The 25,594-nt window shown below is 45.1% G+C and overlaps 1 protein-coding gene across 3 annotated transcripts; it reads right to left on the bottom strand.

The window, feature by feature from the left end:
• Window positions 1–2,164: 2,164 nt before the first annotated feature.
• On the bottom strand, window positions 2,165–25,024 carry LOC121711310. Of its 3 annotated transcripts, XM_042094789.1 has the most exons (9): window positions 24,956–25,024; window positions 24,213–24,527; window positions 6,922–7,224; window positions 6,613–6,753; window positions 6,268–6,294; window positions 5,853–5,942; window positions 5,743–5,771; window positions 3,937–4,011; window positions 2,165–3,420 (listed from the first exon to the last, which is right to left on the bottom strand). In XM_042094789.1, the coding sequence occupies exons 1-9, from the start codon at window positions 25,014–25,016 to the stop codon at window positions 3,289–3,291; spliced, it is 1,173 nt and encodes a 390-aa protein (XP_041950723.1). In that variant the 5' UTR covers window positions 25,017–25,024; the 3' UTR covers window positions 2,165–3,288. The 3 variants fall into 3 exon arrangements, with proteins under 3 accessions (XP_041950723.1, XP_041950724.1, XP_041950725.1); XM_042094790.1 differs by lacking the exon at window positions 6,268–6,294; XM_042094791.1 differs by lacking the exons at window positions 2,165–3,420; window positions 3,937–4,011 and adding an exon at window positions 4,643–5,595.
• Window positions 25,025–25,594: the final 570 nt, after the last annotated feature.

The raw sequence follows: 25,594 nt of genomic DNA, 5'->3' as shown, positions 1-25,594 counted from the left end.
CAAACATATGTTATAGGTCTCTAAGGAGCACATTCAGTTCTACCACCACATATTCCCCGGTCTGATACAGTTTCGGGCTTTGCCCTGTTAAATCTGGCTGTTGAGTATTCCAGTGTTTCAGTAAATGTTTCTGTATTAAACCAATATTCTAGAATTGTTTTTTTTTTTCGCTGCTGTAAAGCCACAACATAGGATTGTCCAGAGTATTTTCCCCATAATGTCACACACATGAGTCCATAAAGTGTTCACTTTAGCACATACCAAAACACATGCAAAACTGTCCCCACTGAAGACGACATAAAGTACAATTAGGAGTTGACAGCAGACCCATTCTATAAAGTTTGTAAGGAGTGGCATACAATCTATGAATTACTTTAACTGATGGCTCACTCTTCAGGTGAACAGCAACACTTTGAAATACTTTTATGAATACTGATATTTTAAGATTTTTTTTTGTATTTTTCAACCTGTGGTCCTATTGTTAGAAGTTAGTGATATGTAAGTAAATTTATTTTATAAAGCACATTTACTGTAAACACATCATGAAGTGGATAACTAAAAAGACAAACAATACAGAAAACATAAATAAAAAGAAACATTCAATATCAGGGCACACAACACAGAAATACATAGGCTGAGCAGGAGTACAGGGGTAGGGAACAAGGAAGCCTGGGGTGTAAAGGTGGGTTTTTAGCCTGGATTTGAAGGCACAAATGGAGGGGACAGATCTAATATCCAGTGGGAGCTAATTCCACAGACGTGGAGCAGCAACTGCAAAAGCTCTATCACCCCTCTGTTTGAGCCATGAGCGGGGCACATGCAGAAGCCCTTTAGATAGATAGATAGGTAGATAGATAGATAGATAGATACAGTAGATAGATACTTTATTGTTCCCCAAGGGGAAATTCAAGTTTAAATTTATTTGAGGATCTCAGGGACCTTTGATCTGAGTAAGTTAGAAGCAGTGATGTAGTACTAGAGTCCGGTCTCGGACTCGAGACCGATTTCTGCTTTCTCGGTCTCGTCTCGGACTCGTTCCTTCAAAGACTCGGTCTTGACTCAGTCTCGGACCACAGTGGGAGGAGAAGGACTCGTAATTTCAGACCGAGTCCTCGAGACCAGCGCATTTTTTTATGTTCATATAAAATGGCAAGACAGAAAGTGCGTCCAAATTCACCCATTCTTCTCAGTTGAAATACTCGCAATCGCTAAGCCTACTCATCACACAGGACACATGTATCACATTACATGAAAGAGCTTTTTATCAGCTTTTAAACGATGTTAGCCGCTAATTGCTGTAGTGAACGGTTCGCGAGAAAAGTAAATAATATAATTAAATTTAATCATAACGTCTACATAAGGTGCTACACCCATCTTCCTACCCATTCATCTCGGTGGAATACTTCACGAATCCTTCGTTCAACACATGACAAACCATATATCAGAAGGTCTACTGTACATTCATGTCTCCAACTTTGGTCTTTAGGTTTCAAAATGTCTTTAAATCGTTCTTCATGATTTCATAACAGGCCAAATACAAAATAAATGTTACAAATATTGCCTAGATATAGGTAAATATTAAAATCAGAGGATATACAGCTCAGTAAGAGTTTGTGAAAGGAGTCTTAATGATCAAAAAATGCTAAGCATGCATCTAGGCTATTTGAGTTTCTTAAAGTATTAAATATAGCCTAGACATCTAAATATTAGATGATCAGATGATTTACAGTTCTATGTAATATGTCATGTTTCATGTTTTTGTAATGTTTCATACAGTGATGCAGGTCTACTGCTGTGAATAGGCTAAATACAACTTTGATTATTTTTATAGCCTACTACTGTATAGTGAACTTTGGCCTTGGTGCCCTGACATGTGGCCTTTGTGCCCCCTACCAAATATGCCCAACTGAAGGCCAAGTGGCCTTGCCCCTAAAATGCTGAAATTCCAAGCCTGGGCCTAACTGTTGATTATTAATTGGGGTGATATTAAATCATGAATATGAAAACTGACATGTTTTTATGGTCTTGGTCTCGACTCGGTCTCGACTTCTAAAGGACTCGGTCTTGACTCGGACTTGCTTCCTCAAAGACTCGGTCTTGACTCGGACTCAACTGTATTTGAAAACCAACTGACTCGGTCTCGACCCTTCAAAGACTTGGTCTTGTCTCGGACTCGGCATAGACGGTCTCGTCCCCATCACTAGTTAGAAGTACCTTCATTATTGTCCCTAATGAAAGTACCTTAAGACATCTGACAGTACAGCTCAGGTGGGAAAATGACAGAATTTCCCTTCTAGAGCAATCAGCCTTCATGTGAGCATTTGAGTTATGATGAAACATATGGTGAGTCTATTGTGGGTCTGTGGTTTCTGCAGGGTTGACACCAGACGCTGCATGTTTCTCTAGAGAAATTAAAATGAAACCACACAACTCATCCTGTTGTGGACGGCCATTCTGCTGTTGATGTTCTCATAGTCTAAAAATAGACACCTCTGCAAAGCATATCATGCAACCCAGTAGAAGAGGGTGTGTGTGTGTGTGTGTGTGTGTGTGTGTTTTTACACAATTTAGTAAATGTGGGGACATTTTTGTCAATTGAGTCCACAATGTAATTTAACATCTGCACAATTTACTTACTATGTGCCCACTAGAAAGTTATAGCACAGAAAACTATTTTGATCTTTGTGTGATGATCTTTTGTGTGCACATTTCATAAATTGTTTTTATAAATTCAGCTCACAATGTAGAGCTCACGGACTCACAGACTCATCATCTTGATCACTGTAAAGCTCTAATGCCTGGCTAATATCGCCTGACGGCTAAACAATACACCGTTATCACAGAAGTCTAATACATGCCTAATATTGTCTGATGGTTAAACAATACTACACAGTTACACAGAAGTCTAATGTCTGTTTTATATCTTCTGATGGCGAAACATGCTTCATAGTTACACAGAAGTCTAGTGCCTGTCTAATATTGTTTGATAGCTCCTGAATAAAACAGTGCCTGTCTAATTTCATTGGATAGGCATCTGTTACAGTAAGAGCCTTATCAGTGACACATGTCTACATGGGTTAGAGAGTAATGTTGACACTTGTGTTCATGTGTGTGCGCGTGTGTGCGTGTGTGTGTACTGTATGTGTGTGTGTGTGTGTATGTGTGTGTGCGTGTGTGTGTTTGCGTGTGTGTGCGTGCATGGGTATTTGTATGTGTGTACGTGTGTGTTTGCGTTTGTATGTGCGTGTGTGTGCGTGTGTGTGTATATGCAAATGCCATAGATCTGTGTTAATTCTTTATCTTGTCATTCTTATGAACAGTGGCATAAACAGCGTTGGGGTCCACAGGTCTGTTGCTCTGGTCCTCACCACCAGATAACTGCATGATGGTGCTGTAGGTCACAGTGTCCTCAGACTGCTTCTGTAAACAAACAAACAAACAAGCACATCACAACACAGTGAGGAGTGTAAATATAAACATATTCAAACACGATGGGCATTCATTTGAATATGCAGCGCACATTATGTACGATTACCATCCTGTGGAAACCACACAATGACAACAGACATGATGCCAATTTTATATAATTTATTGACGCATACAGTACATTGCACGGCGTAATCTAGCAGTAATCAGTTGAGTAATTTGTAGCATTTTTTTGAACATCTAGGGACAGAGATTGACTTTAAAATGAGAGTTATCACCTATGATTTTCAAACAGTGTTACCTAAAACTGATCCATGTGCTGAGAACTTCCTAATCTGTGGACCAACCCACCAGTGGTTGTACTGTATGTAGCATGGTGCTACGTGGATTACTAAAATGTTAAGCCCAATTCATTAATAGCATTAGTTTATGCATGTGGGTGGGTATTAATGCATTGCATTGTGATCATTGTGAGTCATACAAACTAGAGCCGGATGAGTAGTGACTCACTGCAGAAGTCCCAGTAGCTTGGGTTGGGTTGAGGGGCTGAAAGGATGCATAGTGCAGATCAGATCTTTCCTCATCCTGCACAAAAGACAGAGAGAGAGAGAGAGAGAGAGAGAGAGAGGGAGGGAGGGACTTTTTTGACTTTTAAAATCCCTTTTATTGAACCATACTATGAATCAATTACTCAATCCCCATTAATACACACGGCCAACCAGTGGTACAGAATGTTGTTTCACCATTTAAAAATCAGTCTTTCATCATCAGCAAAATGGATCAAGCCTTTACCCACACACCATTTACGTCCAAACCAACTAAGGTTATTTGTAACTTGGAAGAAGGCATATTCCACTCTGACCCTCGACTCCACTAGGCCTTTAACCATTTCCACTAAATTCACAGATATCCCCTCCTCCCCCAATCTATTATAATTTTGCTTGACCAAATAGAAAGTTCAGGCAGCCGCGGGAGGGAGAGAGAGAGAGGAAGAATCCTTGACTTTGATGAGGGTCTTGAATTGATTTGATTGAAAAATGATTAGTTAATTGTCAACATTGTATATTTATCTATGTTTATCCATGAAGTAACTGTTGAATTCAGCTCAGAATTCCGGTTGTAATGCCAGTGTTAGCAGAGCAATTTAGCGGTGGAACAGACTTCATGACTATGGCACAAATCTTTGTCTTGCTGATGGCTATGTGTCATATTAATGATTATGTATGGCACTGAAAATGTGCAAAGACTTTTATTTTGATATGGGTTCTAGCTGCATGGGTGAACCAAGGATTCAGCTAAACTCTGTGTCAGGTTAGATTTGGATGCCCCCTCATAACTACTGTAACCATTACATATGTATATAATCAATTCAATTAGGACTGCTGATTTAAAATGAATGTTGGAAGGACTGACAGGGACAGCAGAGGATAAACTGAATCCAATGCGTGAGCTCATCTATAAAGTGATCAACTGAATCCAATGCGTGAGCTCATCTATAAAGTGATCAACTGAATCCAATGAGTGAGCTCATCTATAAAGTGATCAACTGAATCAAATGCGTGAAGTCATCTATAAAGTGATCAACTGAATCCAATGAGTGAGCTCATCTATAAAGTGATCAACTGAATCAAATGCGTGAGGTCATCTAGAAATTTATCAACTGATCAAATGTGTGAGGTCATCTAGAAATTGATGAACTTAATGGGATACTTCACCAATTAGCATTAAGCTTTGTATCAGTAGAAACCTGGTAGTATTTTCAAATGACTGTTCTTCCCTCCCTCATGTCCCCCTGAGACGAGAGACATCTGTATTTTTTTTCTGGAAAAAAACCTCTGATGATGCAAAAAGCATAATTTTGTTTATGGCTAAATCAGGCGGCTTGTTATTAACTGCCACCAGCCAATTGTGTATTGTGGTGTTTCACAACCTGCTGTGTAATAGACAGGCTTGGTTTTCGATTGGCCTCTATGGCAGCACATGCTGTACAGTGGAGTACAGGGCCTTTACAGATCTCGGGTACAACATGCTACGTATGAGCAACTGCCACAAGCCAATTGTATGTTGTTATTGAATTTCGCATCATGTACAATGTGAAATAGGCTTGGTTGTTGATTGGCCACTATGGGGAATCTCCTACTTATAGCACAAGACATTTCCTGTGTATGTCTGAAAAGGAAATATATAGCAACACTTGAGTCATTTATAAACATATAACAAGACTTGAGTCATTTATAAACATATTCAGGTATAAAACTTCTACAGTGACTAAATAACATATTTCGGTGAGACAAAAGGAAATGGCTTTTTACTCACTGAGTTGAGTTTCGGTTCTCCTCCGGCTTCTGAAATATAAATAAGATTAAATAATAGAATGTAGTATACATGGTCACCACAAAGATGTCAGATGTGTGTGAAACACTCACTGGATTTTCTCTTGCGCATCACCACAATTATCATTAACACAGCAGCCAACAGACCAACAGAGACACCAACTCCAGCCATCAGAGGGACACCTGAAGAGATAAAATATGTGGGTGCAAAACGTATGTATAATTAAGGACTAATACTACACTTATTTGCTGAATATCATTCTTGAATTTTCTCTTATAACACTTATGCAAGTTATCTACCCACAGATGCCTTTAATATAAGACAGCAGTTGTTCTAAGCCAACAACTGTTTAACTTTTATTTATTTTTGTATTATTTATTACTATTTTTGAAGCTTTTGCCTTCATGGAGAAACAACAGTGAATATAGAGAGACATGAAATGGGTGGTAGAGAGCCACAGAATGACTGTTGCTCAGATACGAACAGGAAGACCCCAAAGGCACTTACTGTAAATGGGCTCTCTGATAACTACAGCTTTAGTGCAGAGACAAGAGAGAGATACAAGGAGAGAGGAGGGGGATAGAGGGAGAGGAGAGAGGGAGGGTAGAGAGAAAGAGAGAGAGAGATATGGATGTAAACTTTGGGCACTTAGACCTCTCTTAGAGGAGAGAGGGGGTAATATCAGTATAGTATTGTGGTGATGACACAGGCATATCTTTGGTGATGAATCAGGCATATCTTTGGCTATGTGCCATCTACTGTACTAGGACACATGCAGTAAAGTCCTATGTGAGGAGTGGGTGGGTGAACAGCTGTCTGATGAGCCTCCACTGGGGGGCGCTACTGTCTCACCTGAGGAGTGTGGAGGACCTGGAGACCATGTTGGTTTGATGGTGGAGGAGTGTGATGGATCTGGAGGCCGTGTTGGTTGGATAAGGGAGATGGTGGTAGGAGCTGGTGCTGGTGGAGGTTCTGGAGGTCTACTTGGATTCACTGCAAAGACGTGAGAAGATATCTAAGTTTACTTGAACCACCATTCTGATTTCCATACCAGGCCTATCATGTACAGTAGAACAGGGGTTCCCAAAGTGGGTGTCGCGACCCGGCGAGGGACCCCTGATGTAGAGAGATACGTGATAAGAGAATTACACAATCACTGACCTAGCACTTTGACGGTGTGGGAGACAGAAGTCTGAACCTGCCCTTCTGCAGTCAGCTGGCATTTACGTGTCCTCTGTGTGTGAACAGGGTTTGGAGCTCTAAGCTTCTCAGTCAGTGTGATGTAACAGGTAGATTCTCTTCTAATCTCGAGGCTGGTGGTGTTCTGCAGCTCAGCCCCTCCCTCATCCACCCAGCTCAGGACATTTTTAAGATGAACTAGTCTCTCACAGTCTCCATAGGTGGTCAGGGAGCAGTGGAGGCTCACATCACTGCCAGTCTCTCTCTCAATCACTTCTGGGTTAACTAGAAAACAGGTGAAAAGAAAAATAGACACACCTGTTACCACTACTGACACACTGCTGTGACACCTCTGACCCCAACACTAATGCTGTACCAGGTCCAGACAGCCAATGGGGATTCTAGCCTGAATGGTCAGACCACGCCCAGAAAGGACCAATCAAACACCAGAGTATGACATGGAAGCAGAGTCAGAGTGGAGGACCCTCTGATTAGGCTGATCTGATCAGTCTATCCTGTATGTGTGTGTGTATGTGTGTGAGAGAGAGAGGGGGGGGGGGGAGGTTAGAGTGTGTATAAGTCTGTGTTTGCGAATGAGTTTGTGTGTATGTGTGCCTGTATCTGTGTGTGTGCGTGTTTGAGAGAGAGAGAGGGGGGGGGGGGGTTAGAGTGTGTATAAGTCTGTGTTTGCGAATGAGTTTGTGTGTATGTGTGCCTGTATCTGTGTGTGTGCGTGTTTGAGAGAGAGAGAGAGAGAGAGAGAGAGTGTGGGTGGGTGTGTGTGTGTGTGAGAGAGAGTAAGTGTGGCAAACACTCTTCCCAGCCACATTCAGTCCTATTTGCTGATTGTTGCTGTGATGACAGGGTGAAATTTTTTTTAAACCAAGACAAGTCTTGAAACCCAAGTGTAAAGCTCTTCGAAGTAAGCAATCGAACTATCTAAGCAAGCAAATCCAAAAGAGTAAAGATAAAACAAATACAAACTAATGCAACACACCTAAAGAAAAGTGCGGTGGGTCACACACCAGACTTAACTAAACAGACATCGTTTTAATGGATTAGCATTGGATCGTCTGTTCTGTCCATGGGCCTTCTTGACAAGGAGAATGCTGATCTGCGGAGCTGCAAAGTTAAATTATGCCCGGTGCTTCTGTCACACGTCTGATAATAGCCTGATTCTGCACCCAATATAGACAACATACTGTATGACTGACAGAAAAAATATATGTTTGTTGTGTTTACAGTATTACTTTATCATGCTTGAGTGCGTGTACTCCATCACCAGCAGGTGGCACTGTAGTGATGTAACCGTTACATGGTATATATTGATACTGCACTATGATACGTGGTCCAGTGTGCCCTTGAGAGTTCCAGTAAAAAGTTGAACGATACTTACCGTCTCCTCATCATTTAAAGTTTCTACCTTTCCTCCTGTGAGCAACACCACAAATTGGCGACGAGGATGAGCGCATTGGTACCGAGTCCACCAGTTTTTCTTCCACAAGTGGGTGAGCCACCGATTCCGTTTGCTACATGGAGGAAAATGTTCGATAATTATATGCTAGCCATACATGCTACGGGAAACACATGGCCAGACTTACGAAAGCGTGCAGTACTGCTACAATGCCTGGGTCCGGAGGGACAACGCATTTTCTACGACTTACCAGATCAAGGTACGATATTTGATCAGGCCATGGCTGCTTTAGAAAAGCAATTCGTACCTAAAGTGAATGTGATAGCATGGAGGCACAAGTTCAGACACCGTTTGCAACGAGCTGATGAAACCGCTTCCCAGTATGTAGCAGCTTTGAGATCGCTAGCTTCACAATGCCAATTCGGCGCAATAGAGGGGGAAATGATTCGTGATCAGCTTATCTCTTGTGCTTACCTGAGTGCCGTGAAGGATAAATTACTGATGGAGGAAGATTTACATTTAGAGAAGGCACAAACACTTGCATCTCAAATTGAAGAAGCAGTTAAAAATTCGACGCTACTGTCTTCAGCTAAAAAACCGCCAACGGCATCAGTGCAAGCTATCAGGGCTACGAGTGCTCAGTTCCGCGGGAAAAGGGGAGCGCGCCCAGCTAAGCCCTCAGCTACAGACCGCCATTCACAGGCGAGTTCCGATCGCAAGTGTTACAGATGCAGGTCCAACAAACACTTAGCGAATGACAAGAACTGTCCAGCTGCCTTTGTGAAATGCAACAAATGCGGGAAAAAGGGACACTTTGCAAATGTATGCAAATCGTCAGTGAGTGAAGTGAGGGAAGTTACGGTGCCTGAGGTCGAGGTGCTTTGCGTGGATGAGACGAAGCCCGCGGCTGCGGCTGAAGAAAAGCTTACTTGTACTGTGAATGTCGAAGCACCACAAGGAAACTCTCACTCCCTGCAGCTCATTGTTGACACTGGCGCTTCTGTGTCTATCCTGCCTGAGTCCATGTACAAAAGTTACTTTGCAGATTGCTCACTCTGTGAACCAAAAATCAGATTAGTTACTTATGCAAAAGGTGAATTGCCTGTACTTGGATGCTTACCTGCTACAGTTTACATTGCAGATGACAAAAGAGTCTCCACTCACTTCTACATCGTGAAAGCTGGATCGCCACTGATGGGGCTTGACTTGATTAAAGCACTGAATGGGAACATCATGGGAGGCAAGGTGAATGCTGCTAGACTACATGCTCAAAATGTCACTGTGAATAACATTGATTCTACTTCACCCCAGCAGCTCGGTTGTGTGAAAGGTTTCATTCACACGGTCCAGGTGAACAGCACGGTGCAGCCAGTTCGCCAGAAGCCGAGACGGTTGCCGCTGAGCATACGAGAGGAGGTGTCGGAGGAGCTGAATCGCTTACTTCAGGCCTGCATCATTGAGCGTGTGGATGCATCTGAATGGGTGAGTCCTCTTGTTGTTGCACGAAAGCGTGGTGGAATACGGCTCTGTGTTGACCTCCGTGAGCCCAACAAAAGTGTCATCATGGACTGTTACCCACTTCCTCATATGGAGGATTTGTTCTCGTCAATAGCAGGCGCCACACACTACAGTCAGATTGACTTGAGCTCAGCTTATCACCAGTTACCACTGCACACTGAGAGTCGCAACCTCACTGCCTTCATTACACACGATGGTCTCTACCGATTCACACGAGTTCCATTCGGACTTGCGTCTGCTTCATCTGCATTCCAGAAAATGATGCAAACAATTCTAAAAGGCCTGCCTGGAGTACAGAACTATTTAGATGACATAATAGTCAGTGGAGAGTCCAAAGAGCAACATGATGAGCACTTGCAAGCAGTCCTGCAGCGCCTGAAAGATGCAAACCTTCAGATTAACTTTGAGAAAAGCTCATTTGGACAGACAAGCATTCCCTTTCTGGGACACGTCATCTCCAAAGAAGGGCTACGCCCAAGTCCCGAGCATCTCACTGCCATTGCCGATGCACCTGCCCCAAAAGACATGCCTGCGTGCCCTGCGTTCCTTCCTGGGGTTAACATCATGGTTCAGCAAATTCCTGCCAAATTATGCAACACTGGTCGAGCCACTGCGTCAGCTGCTCAGATCAAGTCCACAGTCTGAGCTACAGTGGGACAGTGACGCAGAGAAAAGTTTCACCAAGCTGAAAGCGATGCTGTTAGAGAGCCCTGTCCTGGCTGTCTTTGACCCGAAGCTACCTACCTTCGTCACAACAGATGCCTCTGATTATGGCCTAGGGGCCGTACTGACTCAGCTGCATCCTGGCAACCAAGAACGCATAGTGGCCTTCGCTTCACGCATGCTGTCTGCAGCCGAGAGGAAGTACTCCACTACAGAAAAGGAAGCCCTCGCCTGCGTGTGGGCTGTGGAAAGATGGCGCACCTACATGTGGGGACACAGATTCACACTACGAACTGATCACCAAGCACTGACCACTCTCCTCAACACCAAAGGCATGAACAGAGCCGGCATGAGGATCGCAAGATGGTCTGCTGAGCTGATGTGCTACCAATACGACATGCAGTATAGGCCAGGGAGTGAAAACGTCATGGCAGACTGCCTGTCCCGTCTTCCCCTCACTGACTCCAGCACAACTGCGGAAGCTGACGGAGACCTGAGCACAGAGATAGCGGAGATTACGATTCACAATGCACTGCCGCTTGCCGACTTCAAAGCTGAATGTGAAAATTGTCCCATACTTACACAGCTGCGACAGGTGATTCACACAGGGTGGCCCAAGGTGAAGAAAGCGCTACCAGCTGAACTACAGCCATTCTACTTAGTGCGACATGAACTTGCCGTTGAGGCTCCCCTGATCTTACGAGGTACACGTCTGCTGGTTCCCAAGCCTCTTCAGGAGAGAATCGTGCATCTGGCGCATGAAGGCCATCAAGGCGTGGTCCGCACAAAGCAACGCCTCAGAGAGCTCTACTGGTGGCCACACATGGACGATCTTGTCCATCAAGTCCTGCTGTCCTGCTCAATCTGCCAGTGACAAAACAGCTAGAGCTTCTCCAGCCCCATTACGGCCTGTTGACCTTCCCGGGGGCCCTTTTCAGCACGTGGCCATTGACATTGTACCCATTCAAGCGTGCGGCCTATGACTGCAGATTCGCCATTACTTTCATCGATTACTTCAGCAAGTGGCCGGAGGTGGCCTTCGCCTCAAATCCACAAGCCCTTCCATGTGGGAAATGGAGAGAGACGGTACACCGAACCCCTGACGGTGCGGAGGCGAACCGGCCCGAGCACCTTCGTCTTGAGTGATGGGAAGAGGTGGAACGCTGCGCGCCTGTCTCTCCACAGGGAGACGCCTCGGCGTGATGAAATGAAGAACAGTACCAGTCCAGCAGAGACATCGTGTAGACCAGCTGCACGTTACAGAAAAAGTCACTCACCAACCTGGATGAAGGATTACGTGATGAAGTGACAAAATATACAGTATGTACTGTACAGGGTGTAGGCGGATCGCTGCCCTATGAAAAAAAAGAGAAAAATTTAATACTGTTCAATACCTGATGAAATGACAAAAGAAATGTACAGGGTGTAGGCGGATCACTGCCCTATAAAAAAAAATAAAAAAAAGAATGTAATGCTGTTCAATGAGTTGATTTCTTACGGAGCCCTCCGGGTGACATGGGGGAAAAAAACATGGGTTAAAAAAAAAACATGAAGAAAAAAAAAACATGAAGAAAAAAAAAACGATGTACTTATGCGGGATCTCGCAAAACTTTTTTTCTACTTTTGGAACTTGCTGGGCTTCCTACTTGACCCCAATAGGCCCACAAACCACTACCGCCAGATGGCAATCATATCATGATACTATGATTGTGGGTTTTCTGGACACATTACATACAGTAGGCCTATGACACGGGAGGGAGGGGGAGACACCTGCGTGCAGACACACACACACACAAACACAGGCGCGTAGCAAGCGTGGGGGATGTGGGTGTTATAACTTACACAATTTTGCTGGAACACGATTCTATCCCCCACACTTTTTGTCAGATTAAATTGAAAGTAAAATATGGAAATAAACGCTCCCGTAAAGAGTTGGAACCGTATCTATAACTCACACACAGAGACACAAATAGGTCTGTTGATTTGATTGAACGGTCATCCAGCCAATCACATCAATTTAGGTGAAGAACCAGAGCCGCTCTGATCAAATTCAAAGTGTGCGTCTTTCAAGGCTATGCTGCTGCTTGGGTCTGCATTGTAACGTCTGCAGTGAGCAGATTTCAGATGGAATTGAAATGATAATTGTTACCGCATTATGCTAATTTAGTAAACCAAAATTCACTGTCTGACTGACAGTTTTTGTCACAATGCAGGGAGTCAAAGTGAAAGCGGGGTGCATGCACCAAGGCACCTGTTTCTGCAGGAAAACCTTTGGCTACTGTTCTCAGAGCATTATGCTTTCTCTGCCTATGATCTGCAGCTTTTCTCAAACTATGGGCCTCCTCAACAATTAACCTACTACTGCTCCACGTAGCCGCGAAATTAAGTTATGCCCGGTGCTTCACACGTCTGCTCATTTGCAGCATACTTATTCATTTGGTGTCATCAACTATATAGACATAGCCCAGTCAGCACACATACAGTACGTCTCCAAGACGCTTGGAAAGGAACAGCTCAATTACATCGCGTTCCATTTAGAACGTCTTATTTGATCTGATCTTACAAACGGCGGCATCAAGACACATTTGAGTTCTAGGCTACATCGGAGATAGAACGCTTATGATCGCTCATGCAATGTGTGCGTCCCTGCAGCAAGTGAAACTGGAGGTAACGTGGGCTAGAAGCAACAATAGTTTAAACAACAACGTGGCTTCCTGTAACGATCAATGGAAAAATGCATAGAAACTGTGACAAAGGGTCTGACATGAGTGCCAGATTGACATTTAGTAATAATAGAATCAGCCAATCAGAGAGCGCCTCCTCCCGTGCACGCATGTGAATGAAGCGTGTACAGTAATATTCCAGAAAGTTAGGGGAGAGGTCGCCATGTTTCACTGTTTAATCCACATGCTTAGTTTGTAGTTATTTCATGCATCTTGTGTCTTGTGTGCGTCCAGAACTGTAAGTACGATTCCTTATTGTTGTTTATATGTTTCATGGTGCACAATTAGGCAGGATTTATGTCTCAACTTTGCTTGATTTCAATCGTGGAGGTAAACTTTTACCGCGAATTATTTTGCGCGACTGAGGTTACAGTGCTTTATATTTATCTGCCGTCTTCTTATCTTGTATAATCATGCTTATGGTGTTGAGATATCTGTAAAATGGATGTTTGTAATCGTCATTTGGTATATTATGAGGGGAAACAGTACTGTTTTGACAAGCTATCTTCATAACTATTAATGGAGCATTTTGTGTTAGCTTATTGTAGGCCAGGCTATTTCATATTTGTATGTTGGCTAGGCTATGGATGCTAATTTCTTATAGCACTGTATTTAGGAGTAATTATTCTCCTTTGTCATTTCTGTTTCCCTTTCAGAAACCACACACACACACACACACACACACACACACACACACACACACACACCAATAGATACAATTATAATGTAATTACTGATTTATTATTTAATAAATACCCAAGACCCCCCTTGAACATCTTCAAGAGTGCATTCTTACCGATGCCCTTCAGTGGCCACAAAATTCCTTAAAGAACTTATCATTCATCATAACAAATTGGAGGCCCCAGCGAGGATAGTGTGGTCACCGAGGATTATTGAAGATGTTTCCAGTCCAGAGAAGGAGCCCGCCGCCTGCAGATGTGCGTCTCCGCCGTACAGTAAGGCAGCCAGCCTGGATGGAGGATTATGCTGTCTCCCTTCCAGCCCTACAGCGGTCCAACTACCCCCCTCATGATGCAGCTTACTTACCAGGGCAACAGCGCTATCATAGCATGGAGGGAGCTTCAGAGAGATTCGCCAGGATGATGCCTCTCACACCTCCAGCTCTGGATGAAGAGTGTGGCGCAGCACAGGCATCAAGAATACAGCACTCTGTCTACTTACCTGAACCAGCTGCCCCCCTTTACCAGAGCACACCTGCGGCGCCACAAAGTCAGCCCATCAATGAAGCTGTTCCTGACGTCATGACTTTCCTGCATAGAATAGTGGAGGATAACCAGCGAATGCAGCAACAGATGTTGGACCTGCACCGGCGCCTCGACGCCAGCGCTGCACTGCCGCACTTACTGCCTCAATGGCCATCTGCTCCTCCTCCTTCTCTTCAGTGGTCTGCCCCACATCCAACACTACGTCCTATTAAGCAGGAAAATGATTGGTCCCAGTCCTTTGGACCGCCACCACCACCGCCTGCTCAACCCAGTGCATATGTGTTGCCTCCAGGAGATGACGGTGACTGGCCCCTGCCTCCACCTCCGATAACAGAGGAAGCGGAGCAGCTAGCCCCTCCGGCAAAGGACTTAATTGAAGAGCTTACGACGCGCCTGAGGGAAATGCACCCCGTTCAGTCGCGTCCAGTGCTGCCTCAACCTCCACTGCCAGTACCCAGGGTACCAACCCCAGGGTATTGTCAACCATACACGCCATCAGAGTCAGAGTTTGGTGAACCAATATCTGCCCCCCAGAGGGAGACTGTGTACCGTGGGCCAAAGGCAAAAATCCCTCCATTCACTAAAGGTGACCCAAGGGAGTTCGCGAGGCTGAAGGATGCACTGGAGAATCTGCTGCCAAAGGACACAACGGAGCGTTTTAAGTTCCAGATACTGGTCGATCACTTAAAGCATGAAGACGCTCTGCTCATCGCCGATTCATACACCAACTCCCCTCAGCCTTACACGGATACCATGGACAGCCTAACAGAGCACTACGGACAGCCACACCAGCTGGCTCTCAGGCACATCGCGGACCTGATGGATGCCCAGAGCGTTGCACATGGCGACACCAAAGGCTTCAAGAGGTTCGCACTTCAAGTAAGATCACTGGTGGGCCTGTTGAATCAGCTTGGGACGAGCGGACAGACCGAACTCTGCTGTGGCTCACACGTATCCAGGCTTCTGTCTAAGTTGCCTCACGACATGAGGGCGGAGTTCAAGAGGTTCCTGTACCCACAGCGCATCACAATACCAACCCTCCTGCACTTCTCTGACTGGCTCAATTACGAGTTGAAGATGCAGCAGTCAATGTGTGAGCCTCGGGAGCATGAGGAGAAGGGCAAGGCAAAGTCCAGGACTGACCGTCGCCAAGACAGCAAGGGTGCCAAAGTCACTAGCATCTTACACACCACGGATCAGCCTGAGAATGCCCCAGCAGCAGCCACGCCAACCTCCAATGCCAAGCAGGCCGAGAAACCCGCCTATTGCCCCTACTGCAACAACAACCAGCACTTCCTTGACCATTTTGCTAACTTCAAGTTGCTCACGGTGGAGCAGAAGACGGCGTGGATCAAGACGAACAAAAGATGCTGGTGTTGCGGCAGACTGCACCAGGCCGCCCAGTGTCGTCTGAAGATGCTGTGTCACAAGTGCAAAGGCAAACACCTGCAGGCACTGCATGACGTGAACGCCAAGTCTGCCCCGCATGATGGGAATGCGAAGCCTGCCACAGAGAACCTAGCCTGCTTTGTAAGCACACCCACCGTCAACGACGTCTTGTACTTGGACAGGCGGTCAGGCTGCAATCAGGTACTCCTGAAAGTGAGCAGAGTGTTGCTGCGGAATGGCCCTCATGCCCTAGAGACGTATGCCATCCTAGATGATGGTTCGGAGAGGACCATTCTACTCCCAGCAGCTGCCCACAGCCTCAAGCTCGAAGGCCTGCCCGAGGACCTGGCCCTGCGGACAGTCCGTCAAGATCTCAGAGTCCTACATGGCACTGCTGTGTCGTTCTCCATCTCGCCAGTGGACCAGCCGAAGAAGTCCTTCAAGATACTGCGGGCTTTTACAGCCGAGCAGTTGAGTCTGGCCGAACACTCATACCCAGTGAAGGCGCTTCAAAGGAAGCACAAACACCTGAGAGGGATCCCGCTCAAGGATCTAGATGGCGTGCGCCCTCTGCTCTTGATTGGGTCTGACCACCCTCACCTCGTCACACCAGTGGAACCAGTGCGCCTGGGACCCCCCGGGACTCCAGCAGCGGTGAAGACGAGGTTAGGCTGGACACTACAAGGGCCAGTTGTGCAGAGGAAGCCACAGACCACTGAACAGAGTTGCATGCACCTGTCAACCTTCTCCCCGACTGCGGAGCTCCTGCAGAGTGTGGAGAGATTGTGGCAGCTGGATGTTCTCCCCTATAGGAGTGAGAAGCTGGTCACTCGTTCCAGGCAGGATCAGGATGCTATCCACCTGTTGGAAGAGAAGACCACACGCATCGACGTAGATGGTATCCAGCGATACGCTACTCCACTCCTACGGGTGAAGAATATGCCACAGCTGAATGCACCCAAAGAGGCTGTGTTGGCTAACCTCCGCAGCACAGAGAGACGCCTCTCCAAAGATCCAGAGCGCACAGTAGCGTACTGTGCAGAGATTAACAAGCTGGAGAAGGCTGGCTATGCAGTCAAGGTGCCAGAAGAGGAGCTCAAGAGTGCAGCAGAATCCTGGTATATCCCACACCACATGGTGTCCCACAATGGCAAGAACAGGATTGTCTTTAACTGCTCATTCATGTACAAAGGAGACAACCTGAACGAGCTGCTGCTGCCAAGCCCTACTCTGAGTTCCAGCCTCATCGGTGTCCTACTGCGCTTCAGAGAACATGCCGTTGCAGTAAGCAGCGATATCAAGGGCATGTTCCATCAGGTGAGGCTACTCCCCGAAGACAGGCCCTTGCTTCGCTTTCTGTGGCGCAACATGGAGACAGAGAAACCACCAAACACCTACGTCTGGCAGGTCTTGCCATTCGGCACAACATGTAGCCCCTGCTGTGCTACCTTCGCGCTACAGAAACACGTTGTTGACCACAGCCAGCAAGATGAGGATGTACGGGTGGCCATAGAGAGGTCGTTCTATGTCGATAACTGCCTCCAGAGTCTCTCCTCTGTGGACGAAGCTCGACGGTTCGTGGACAAGATCACCTTACTCCTGGCATCTGGAGGATTCGAGTTGCGTCAATGGGCCAGCAACATCCCTGACTCAATCAGCCATTTGCAAAAGGAAGCCAGGTCAGAGAGCAGCGAGCTATGGCTCAACGAGTCCAGTGCTGACCCACAGGAGCTAGCTCTAGGGCTCCGTTGGCTCTGCAACTCGGACACCTTGAGGTACAAGTACCGGATGCCAGACCATCCTATACCCACCATGAGGAACATTTACAGAGTCCTGGCCCGCTTGTACGATCCCTTGGGATTCATTGTCCCTTTCACGACCCGAGCCAAAGTCCTAGTGCAGCACTTGTGGGACAAGCGGAGAGAGTGGGATGATCCCTCACTTCCTGAGGATGTGCTGCAACCCTGGCTGGAATGGGAAGAGGAGCTGCAGCATCTCTCAGAGATCTCCCTACCCCGGTGCTACGTGAGCCATGAGCTGGACATCTCAAGCTGCAAGAGAGACCTGCACGTCTTTGCAGATGCGTCCGAAAAGGCTTACGGTTCCGTAGCCTACCTCAGAACTAAGAGTCCCGACAGCCGGGTAGAGGTGTCCTTCTTATCTGCAAGATCTCGAGTGGCCCCAAAGAAGCAGCTGTCAATGCCCAGGCTCGAGTTGTGCGCTGCACTGACAGGAGCCCAGCTGGCTTCCCTTCTGCAGCGAGAGCTCACCTTGCCCATCAGTGAAGTCATGCTGTGGACCGATTCCACCACAGTCCTTACCTGGCTCCGTTCTGACTCCTGCCGCTATAAAGTATTTGTCGGGACACGAGTCGCCGAGATCCAGGACCTGACTGATGTCCATGCGTGGAGGTACGTGGATTCGGCTAATAACCCAGCTGACGACATCACACGAGGCAAGACACTGCTAGAGTTGAGCCACGACAGTAGGTGGAACAAAGGCCCAGGGTTCCTGCAGCAATCACCAGAGTTCTGGCCTATGACACCTGCCACAGTGGAGCTGGAGGACACTGCTGAGCTGCGTAAACCTACAGTCTGCTGCCTCAACACGACTACTCAGAGCTCATCGTCTCCTACTGCTCACCAGTTCTCCTCCCTCAAAGACATGGTCGAAGCTGTTGTGCGATCCCGCCACGGGGCGGCCACCGACCAGGCCAGTGTCTCGGCCGAGGACTACAGGGATGCGGAGCGAGAAGTTCTGAGACAAGCCCAGCAGGAGAGCTTCCCGGAGGAGTTTGACCTGCTACGTGCCGGCAAGCCAGTGTCAACGACCAGCCGGCTACGTGCTCTAGCCCCAGAGTACGATGACACTGTGTGTCTTATCCGTGTTGGAGGGAGGCTTCGTCGCAGCGACCAACTGGACCTGGATGCCATCCACCCAGTGGTCCTGGACCCTCGACACAAAGTCACCCGGCTCATCATCCAGGATGTCGACGAGTGTCTACGCCACCCAGGGTCAGAGCGCCTGTTTGCGGAGCTGCGTCGCAAGTACTGGATCTTGCAAGGCCGTGAAGCTGTCAAGCGCCATCAGCATGCCTGCACAGATTGCCAGATGTGGAGAGCTATGCCTTCCGTGCCCAAAATGGCAGACCTCCCACCAGCAAGGCTACGGCTGATGAAGCCCCCATTCTTCTCAACGGGAATGGACTGCTTTGGCCCATTTACAGTGAAAGTGGGTCGTCGTCATGAAAAGCGGTGGGGCATCCTGTTTAAATGCCTCACAACCCGGGCAGTGCACCTGGACATTCTGTCCAGCCTCGACACAGACTCCTTCCTAATGGCCCTCCGCAGGTTCATTGCACGGAGAGGCAAACCTGCAGAGCTCCTATCGGATCAAGGAACTAACTTCCGTGGTGGTTCTAGAGAGCTGCAAGAAGCCTTCAAAGCCATGCATCCCACCCTCCAAGATCACCTCGTAAAGTACCAGATCCAATTCCAGTTCAACCCTCCAAGTGCTCCACATTTCGGGGGCGTGTGGGAGCGGGAAGTGAAATCTGTCAAGGCCGCACTGTACACCACTATTCAGACTCAGCCTGTCCCTGAAGAGGTCCTGAGGACAGTGCTGATAGAAGTGGAGGGGGTTTTAAACTCGAAACCTCTAGGCTACGTCTCCACAGATGTAGCTGATGTGGACCCCGTGACACCCAATCTGCTCCTCATGGGGCGGCTGGATCCCTCACTCCCTCAAGCCATCTACACAGAGTCTGATCTGCTGAGCCGCCGCCGCTGGAGGCATGCTCAGGTGTTAGCAGATCAGTTCTGGAGCCACTTCATCCAGCGCTACCTCCCGTCACTGCAGACCAGGTCCAAGTGGCACAAGGACCCATCGCAGCTGCAGCCGGGAGCCGTCGTGATGGTGGTGGACCCGCAACTGCCAAGGGCCCTCTGGCCTGTTGGTCGGGTCACCAGCGTCATCCCAGGGACCGACGGACGAGTCCGCACCGCTGTCATCAAGGTGAAGGAGAAGACCTACACCAGGCCCGTGGCACGCCTCGTCGCTCTTCCTGACCTTCCTGACACTTATCAGCCCCTCCGCAAGTGACAAATTTGATGGGACAAATTTGGGGGCGGCTGTGACAAAGGGTCTGACATGAGTGCCAGATTGACATTTAGTAATAATAGAATCAGCCAATCAGAGAGCGCCTCCTCCCGTGCACGCATGTGAATGAAGCGTGTACAGTAATATTCCAGAAAGTTAGGGGAGAGGTCGCCATGTTTCACTGTTTAATCCACATGCTTAGTTTGTAGTTATTTCATGCATCTTGTGTCTTGTGTGCGTCCAGAACTGTAAGTACGATTCCTTATTGTTGTTTATATGTTTCATGGTGCACATTTAGGCAGGATTTATGTCTCAACTTTGCTTGATTTCAATCGTGGAGGTAAACTTTTACCGCGAATTATTTTGCGCGACTGAGGTTACAGTGCTTTATATTTATCTGCCGTCTTCTTATCTTGTATAATCATGCTTATGGTGTTGAGATATCTGTAAAATGGATGTTTGTAATCGTCATTTGGTATATTATGAGGGGAAACAGTACTGTTTTGACAAGCTATCTTCATAACTATTAATGGAGCATTTTGTGTTAGCTTATTGTAGGCCAGGCTATTTCATATTTGTATGTTGGCTAGGCTATGGATGCTAATTTCTTATAGCACTGTATTTAGGAGTAATTATTCTCCTTTGTCATTTCTGTTTCCCTTTCAGAAACCACACACACACACACACACACACACACACACACACACACACACACACACACACCAATAGATACAATTATAATGTAATTACTGATTTATTATTTAATAAATACCCAAGACCCCCCCTTGAACATCTTCAAGAGTGCATTCTTACCGATGCCCTTCAGTGGCCACAAAATTCCTTAAAGAACTTATCATTCATCATAACAGAAACTGCTAATCATAATCTTTAAATTGACATTAATTAAGCTGGCTATATGCAACACAATTTATTTATATTCCCTTTGCATATGTTTGGGTAGACTTCAAACGTTTTTGAATTTGAGCTTACAGTTCTGTGTCCTTTACATTTATTTAATAGGTATTAGTGATACCTCGAAATTAGGCTGCTGTCTGTTAGGCAATTTATTGTAGCCTGCTAACCCATATGCACAAAACATAATTTCTGAAATTATTTCTTGATTTATAACATGAGATATGTCTCCATGTAGGGTAGTGTCAAATAATGAAGTGATAGCAGGTAGCATGTAGGCCTACATGTCACATGAGCCACACATATGACGGGCGCTGCTTCTTCTGTCCCTCCCAAACTGCATTAAAATGGTGTTTTTAGCAATCAGAATTTCCATTTTTTTTCGGGGGAGAAACTCCCGGACACCAATATAGTCCGCACCCCTCTTAGAAAATACTTACAACGTCCCTGTAGGGAGTTATTTATAATTTGGCCAGAGTGTTTCATTTTCCTATCCCACAACCCCCTCACTTAAAAAGCTTGATACGCCTCTGACACAGGGGCGGAGCCAGACATTGTAAACATTCGGGGCTTAGCCCATTTAATTTTTTTTTAAATAACCCCTTAAATAATGACTTCTAGTGAATTTTGTGTAAACTAATGGACACATTGAGACTTAAAAAATGTGAAACTAACATTCAACAGATTCAAGGTATCTGACTGGCACTACACTGTGTAAAATTATAGTTTTGGGTCTTTCAAGAGGCAATATCTGTTCATATCTATTTAGCATGTACTTAGTTAATTAAGCGTTTCTTATGGTTTGTATATTATAGTATTTGTTTATTTTCATTAGGCTATTGTTTGATATGACATTATTGTTTATTATTGCTATTCTCCTTCTTCCTCTTCCCTGATCTCATCTGTGTGACAAATAAATAGAATATCGTATAGGCCTACTATAATATACATAATATTATGATATAATTACAGTATGGCCAGTCATCATGATACAAGGGTATTTAAGAAGGAATGCATTATCATCTTGACATAGGCGTTTCTAAATTATATTAATTTTGTAATTTAGCAAGATTATTTATAGGTTTCATGTTTACATTTACACAGGTGCATAAAATCAAGCACCTAGATTATGAATGCAGACTGCATGGTGCTTGATTAACACACTTATGGAAAGGGCCCTTTCCTCTCAATATATAATTGTAATGTTTTTGTTTTTTTAGTTAATAATTAGTTAGGCAGCCAAAACAACATAACATGACTTTTATATTTATGTGGACTCTTGGATTATAAGATCTGTGGTGGTGGATAGGATATCAACAAGGTTTTAAGGTAGGCAACAGCCAAGTAGCCTAACGTTAGCCTGCCTAACTGACTGAAAGCTCTTAACGTGAAATCACCAACCTGAAACAACACCATCCGTCAGTTCACTGGGCGATGCTGTTGCTTGAACGGAGCTGAGTGGTCTTTTGAAAAACTTTCTAATATCCATAACGTTTCAACAACATGTATAAAAAGTGTTTTATCACAGACTGTAAAAGTGACAGACTTCTGACAGAGGCTTTTTGGAACACCGAGGCCATGACGTAGCGTTGTCAAGGCAGCATTTTCACTGGATCTAAACAAATCAATCTAACCATTGAAATCACCATAGCGGATAGCCCAGAGACCAAAGATTCTAGAACAGAGCTCTGTTCTAGAATCTTTGCCAGAGACCTGGCATAGATCGTGTAGCAAGTCAAATTATTTTTCAATATTGGGCTTTGAAAATAAGGGATATAATTCCTCAGTAATAGAGCATTTTGTGACATTTATAGAGAAACCGAGGGGAAGTTATATTGGAAATAAGAGTTGCCGGGAATTTAAAACACTAAAAAAAGATTCGGGGCTTAAGCCCCCTAAGCCACCCCCTAGCTCCGCCACTGCTCTGACACACACACACAACATACAGGAACATCACAATGCAACTAAGCTCGGCGCTACAATTATGATCAAAGGCCTATGCAATTATTGACAGAATTTAACGGACCTCTGTTCCTCCCGGTTCGCTCGTTCGGCCCTCTGATACAGTATGATTGCCATCTGGCGGTAGTGGTTTGTGGGCCTATTGGGGTCAAGTAGGAAGCCCAGTGAGTTCCAAAAGTAGAAAAAAACTTTTGCGAGATCTCCCAAACTTTTGCGAGATCCCGCAAAAGTACATCGTTTTTTTTTTCTTCTTCTTCGTGTTTTTTTCCCACATTACTTTTTTTTTTTTTCTCCCCATGTCACCCGGGGGGCTCCGTAATTTCTTGACAATGTAAAAAAAAAAAAAGAATGTAAAACAAATTCTATGTTTTTCAATATGTAGTTTAATCAGCCTTGTTTCAGTGATATACTTCTGATGCACTATAATACTTACCTGAGTTACTTCTGATGCACTATAATACTAACCTGAGTTATTTCTGATGCACTGACATAATACTTACCTGAATCCCTTGAAGAATCTAAGTTTACAATGTTATGCATTGTAGTTAACATTGATGTTGCCGGTTACATTTAGACACTTCTCTCGTGTTTCAACATGTTACTCATTTTTTAAAGCAATAGAATGAATGGATTATATGTACATATTTGGTTGAGTGAAATCTGATCTCAATTTCATATGGGTAAAGTAATCTTATGAGAAACAGGGGAGATGTTGTGTTTACAGTATTACTTTATCATGCTTGAGTATGTGTACTCCATCACCAGCAGGTAGCACTGTAGTGATGTAACCGTTACATGGTATTGATACTGCACTATGATACGTGGTCCAGTGTGCCCTTGAGAGTTCCAGTAAAAAGTTGAACGATACTTACCGTCTTCTCATCATTTAAAGTTTCTAGTTTCTACCTTTCCTCCTGTGAGCAACACCACAATGTTTACTTTACATGGCTTAGGGTGCGTTACACACTGTCTACCATCACATTAAAATCAATACAATGCAGCTTCGGACAGAAATAGAAAACCAGATTTCTGAATATTGAAGTGTGATGACGACGCCAATAGTTAGCTTACAAATATTGTGGATAATGAAACATAAGCACAGAGCCCATGTGGACCTAGGACTAGTAGCCTACTGCTACCACTGTTACCACATCAGAATAGAATACACACATGAATAGCCAAATATTAATAAAAATATCCAAATATTAACAGGAAATTACCGGTAATTGCTACAGTGTGTACATGTCTTATGGTTTTATCCTAGGCTTCTGATTCTGATACAACTAATGACCCATATATGCCGCTGGATATGAAATATGATGCTGAAGCAGACTTTTTCGGTGAGAGTATCTGATTTAGCACACTTACCTGAGAGAACAGAGAGATGAACTGGAGCTTCAAGTCCATATTGAGATCCTCCATTTGGGTACGGCTGACAGGTGTACTGTCCAGCATCCTTAGTGGTGACATCAGTAATATGGAGAGAACAGTTAGGGAGCAGACTCACAGCTCTGGGTGTGTTATCTGGTCTGTTCTCCCCAAAGGTGAATACATAATCCCCTCTGTACCCTTTGGAGGCCCATGTAGCTGATGAGCAGCTTTGGTAACGTTGGTAACTATGACATGGCAGAGTGGCAGCACCTCCAGCACTGGAAAACACCATGTTAGAGTCTCCTCTGGTACCTGGAAAGTGTAAACATTTAACATTTAAAAATATATACAGCTCTGGAAAAAATTAAGAGACTAATGCACATTTTTCAGATGTCATCCTAAGGTTAATGAGTGACTTTCGAATGAGTTGACAGTCACAAATTAAGAGACCACTGCAAATTTGAATATAACCGTCAACTCATTTGAATGTCACTCAACTGCAACTGTAGGATGACATCAGTACCTGGAAAGTGAACATTATTAACACCCACTGAATAGTAATGAAGCATAACATTGTATTAAACTATCTGTACATTGTAATTAGATTTGATTCTAAGTTTATCCAAATCCAAAGAAGTTCATCCAAATCACTGTCAAAGCCTGTGAAACCTGTTTTAAGAGTCTTTTTGAGGTACGAGACACATGTTCCATCCTCTAACGTGTGTCTGTCCTGGTCTCACCTTGCAGTAGCAGCAGCACAGTCAGCAGTAGTCCCACTGTTGGGTTGTGCAGCTTTGCCATTTCCTCTGATCTCTTCCTCTGAGTGTCTCTGCTCTGAGCCTCACACAAGGGGTGTTGAGAGTTTATCTGCTTGTCACACATACACACCACTTCCTCATAAGATGACATAGTGCTGCATATACTGACCTCTGTAACACAACTACTGCATCTATAGACAGCAGTTTTTTTTTCCTTTTTCCACCAGTTCTTCTACACTGTGATGTCTGCTCGGCTTATTATTAACTTATTAACTTATTAACTTATTAAAAGTGTTTCTGCTTTCTTCTCTGGAATCAGTCGACTTCAGAAGTGATGACGTACGACACTTCATAAAATTTATTTAACATACAGCCTACAAATGAATAGCAGTCAGACTTCATGCCATCGTCTAAGGCAGGGGTGTCAAACTCATATCAGGCAGTGGGCCAGATTTGTTGGAATGAGACCCTATGGGGGCCTTCGTTGTCATGGTCATTTTCATTTTTCTGCTTGGGTATCAGAGTGTTATTTGATGATATACTCCTTTACTGTACAAATCATGTACTGCTGTCATATACTGCTCTTTTTTTCGTGAAATTCCCTACTTCCATGTCAGTTTT

Source organism: Alosa sapidissima, chromosome 6 (genome assembly GCF_018492685.1).
Source record: "Alosa sapidissima isolate fAloSap1 chromosome 6, fAloSap1.pri, whole genome shotgun sequence".
NCBI classification, from domain to species: domain Eukaryota; kingdom Metazoa; phylum Chordata; class Actinopteri; order Clupeiformes; family Clupeidae; genus Alosa; species Alosa sapidissima.
The sequence above is the reverse complement of the archived record's forward strand: the minus strand, read 5'-3'. Positions and strand labels throughout refer to the sequence as shown.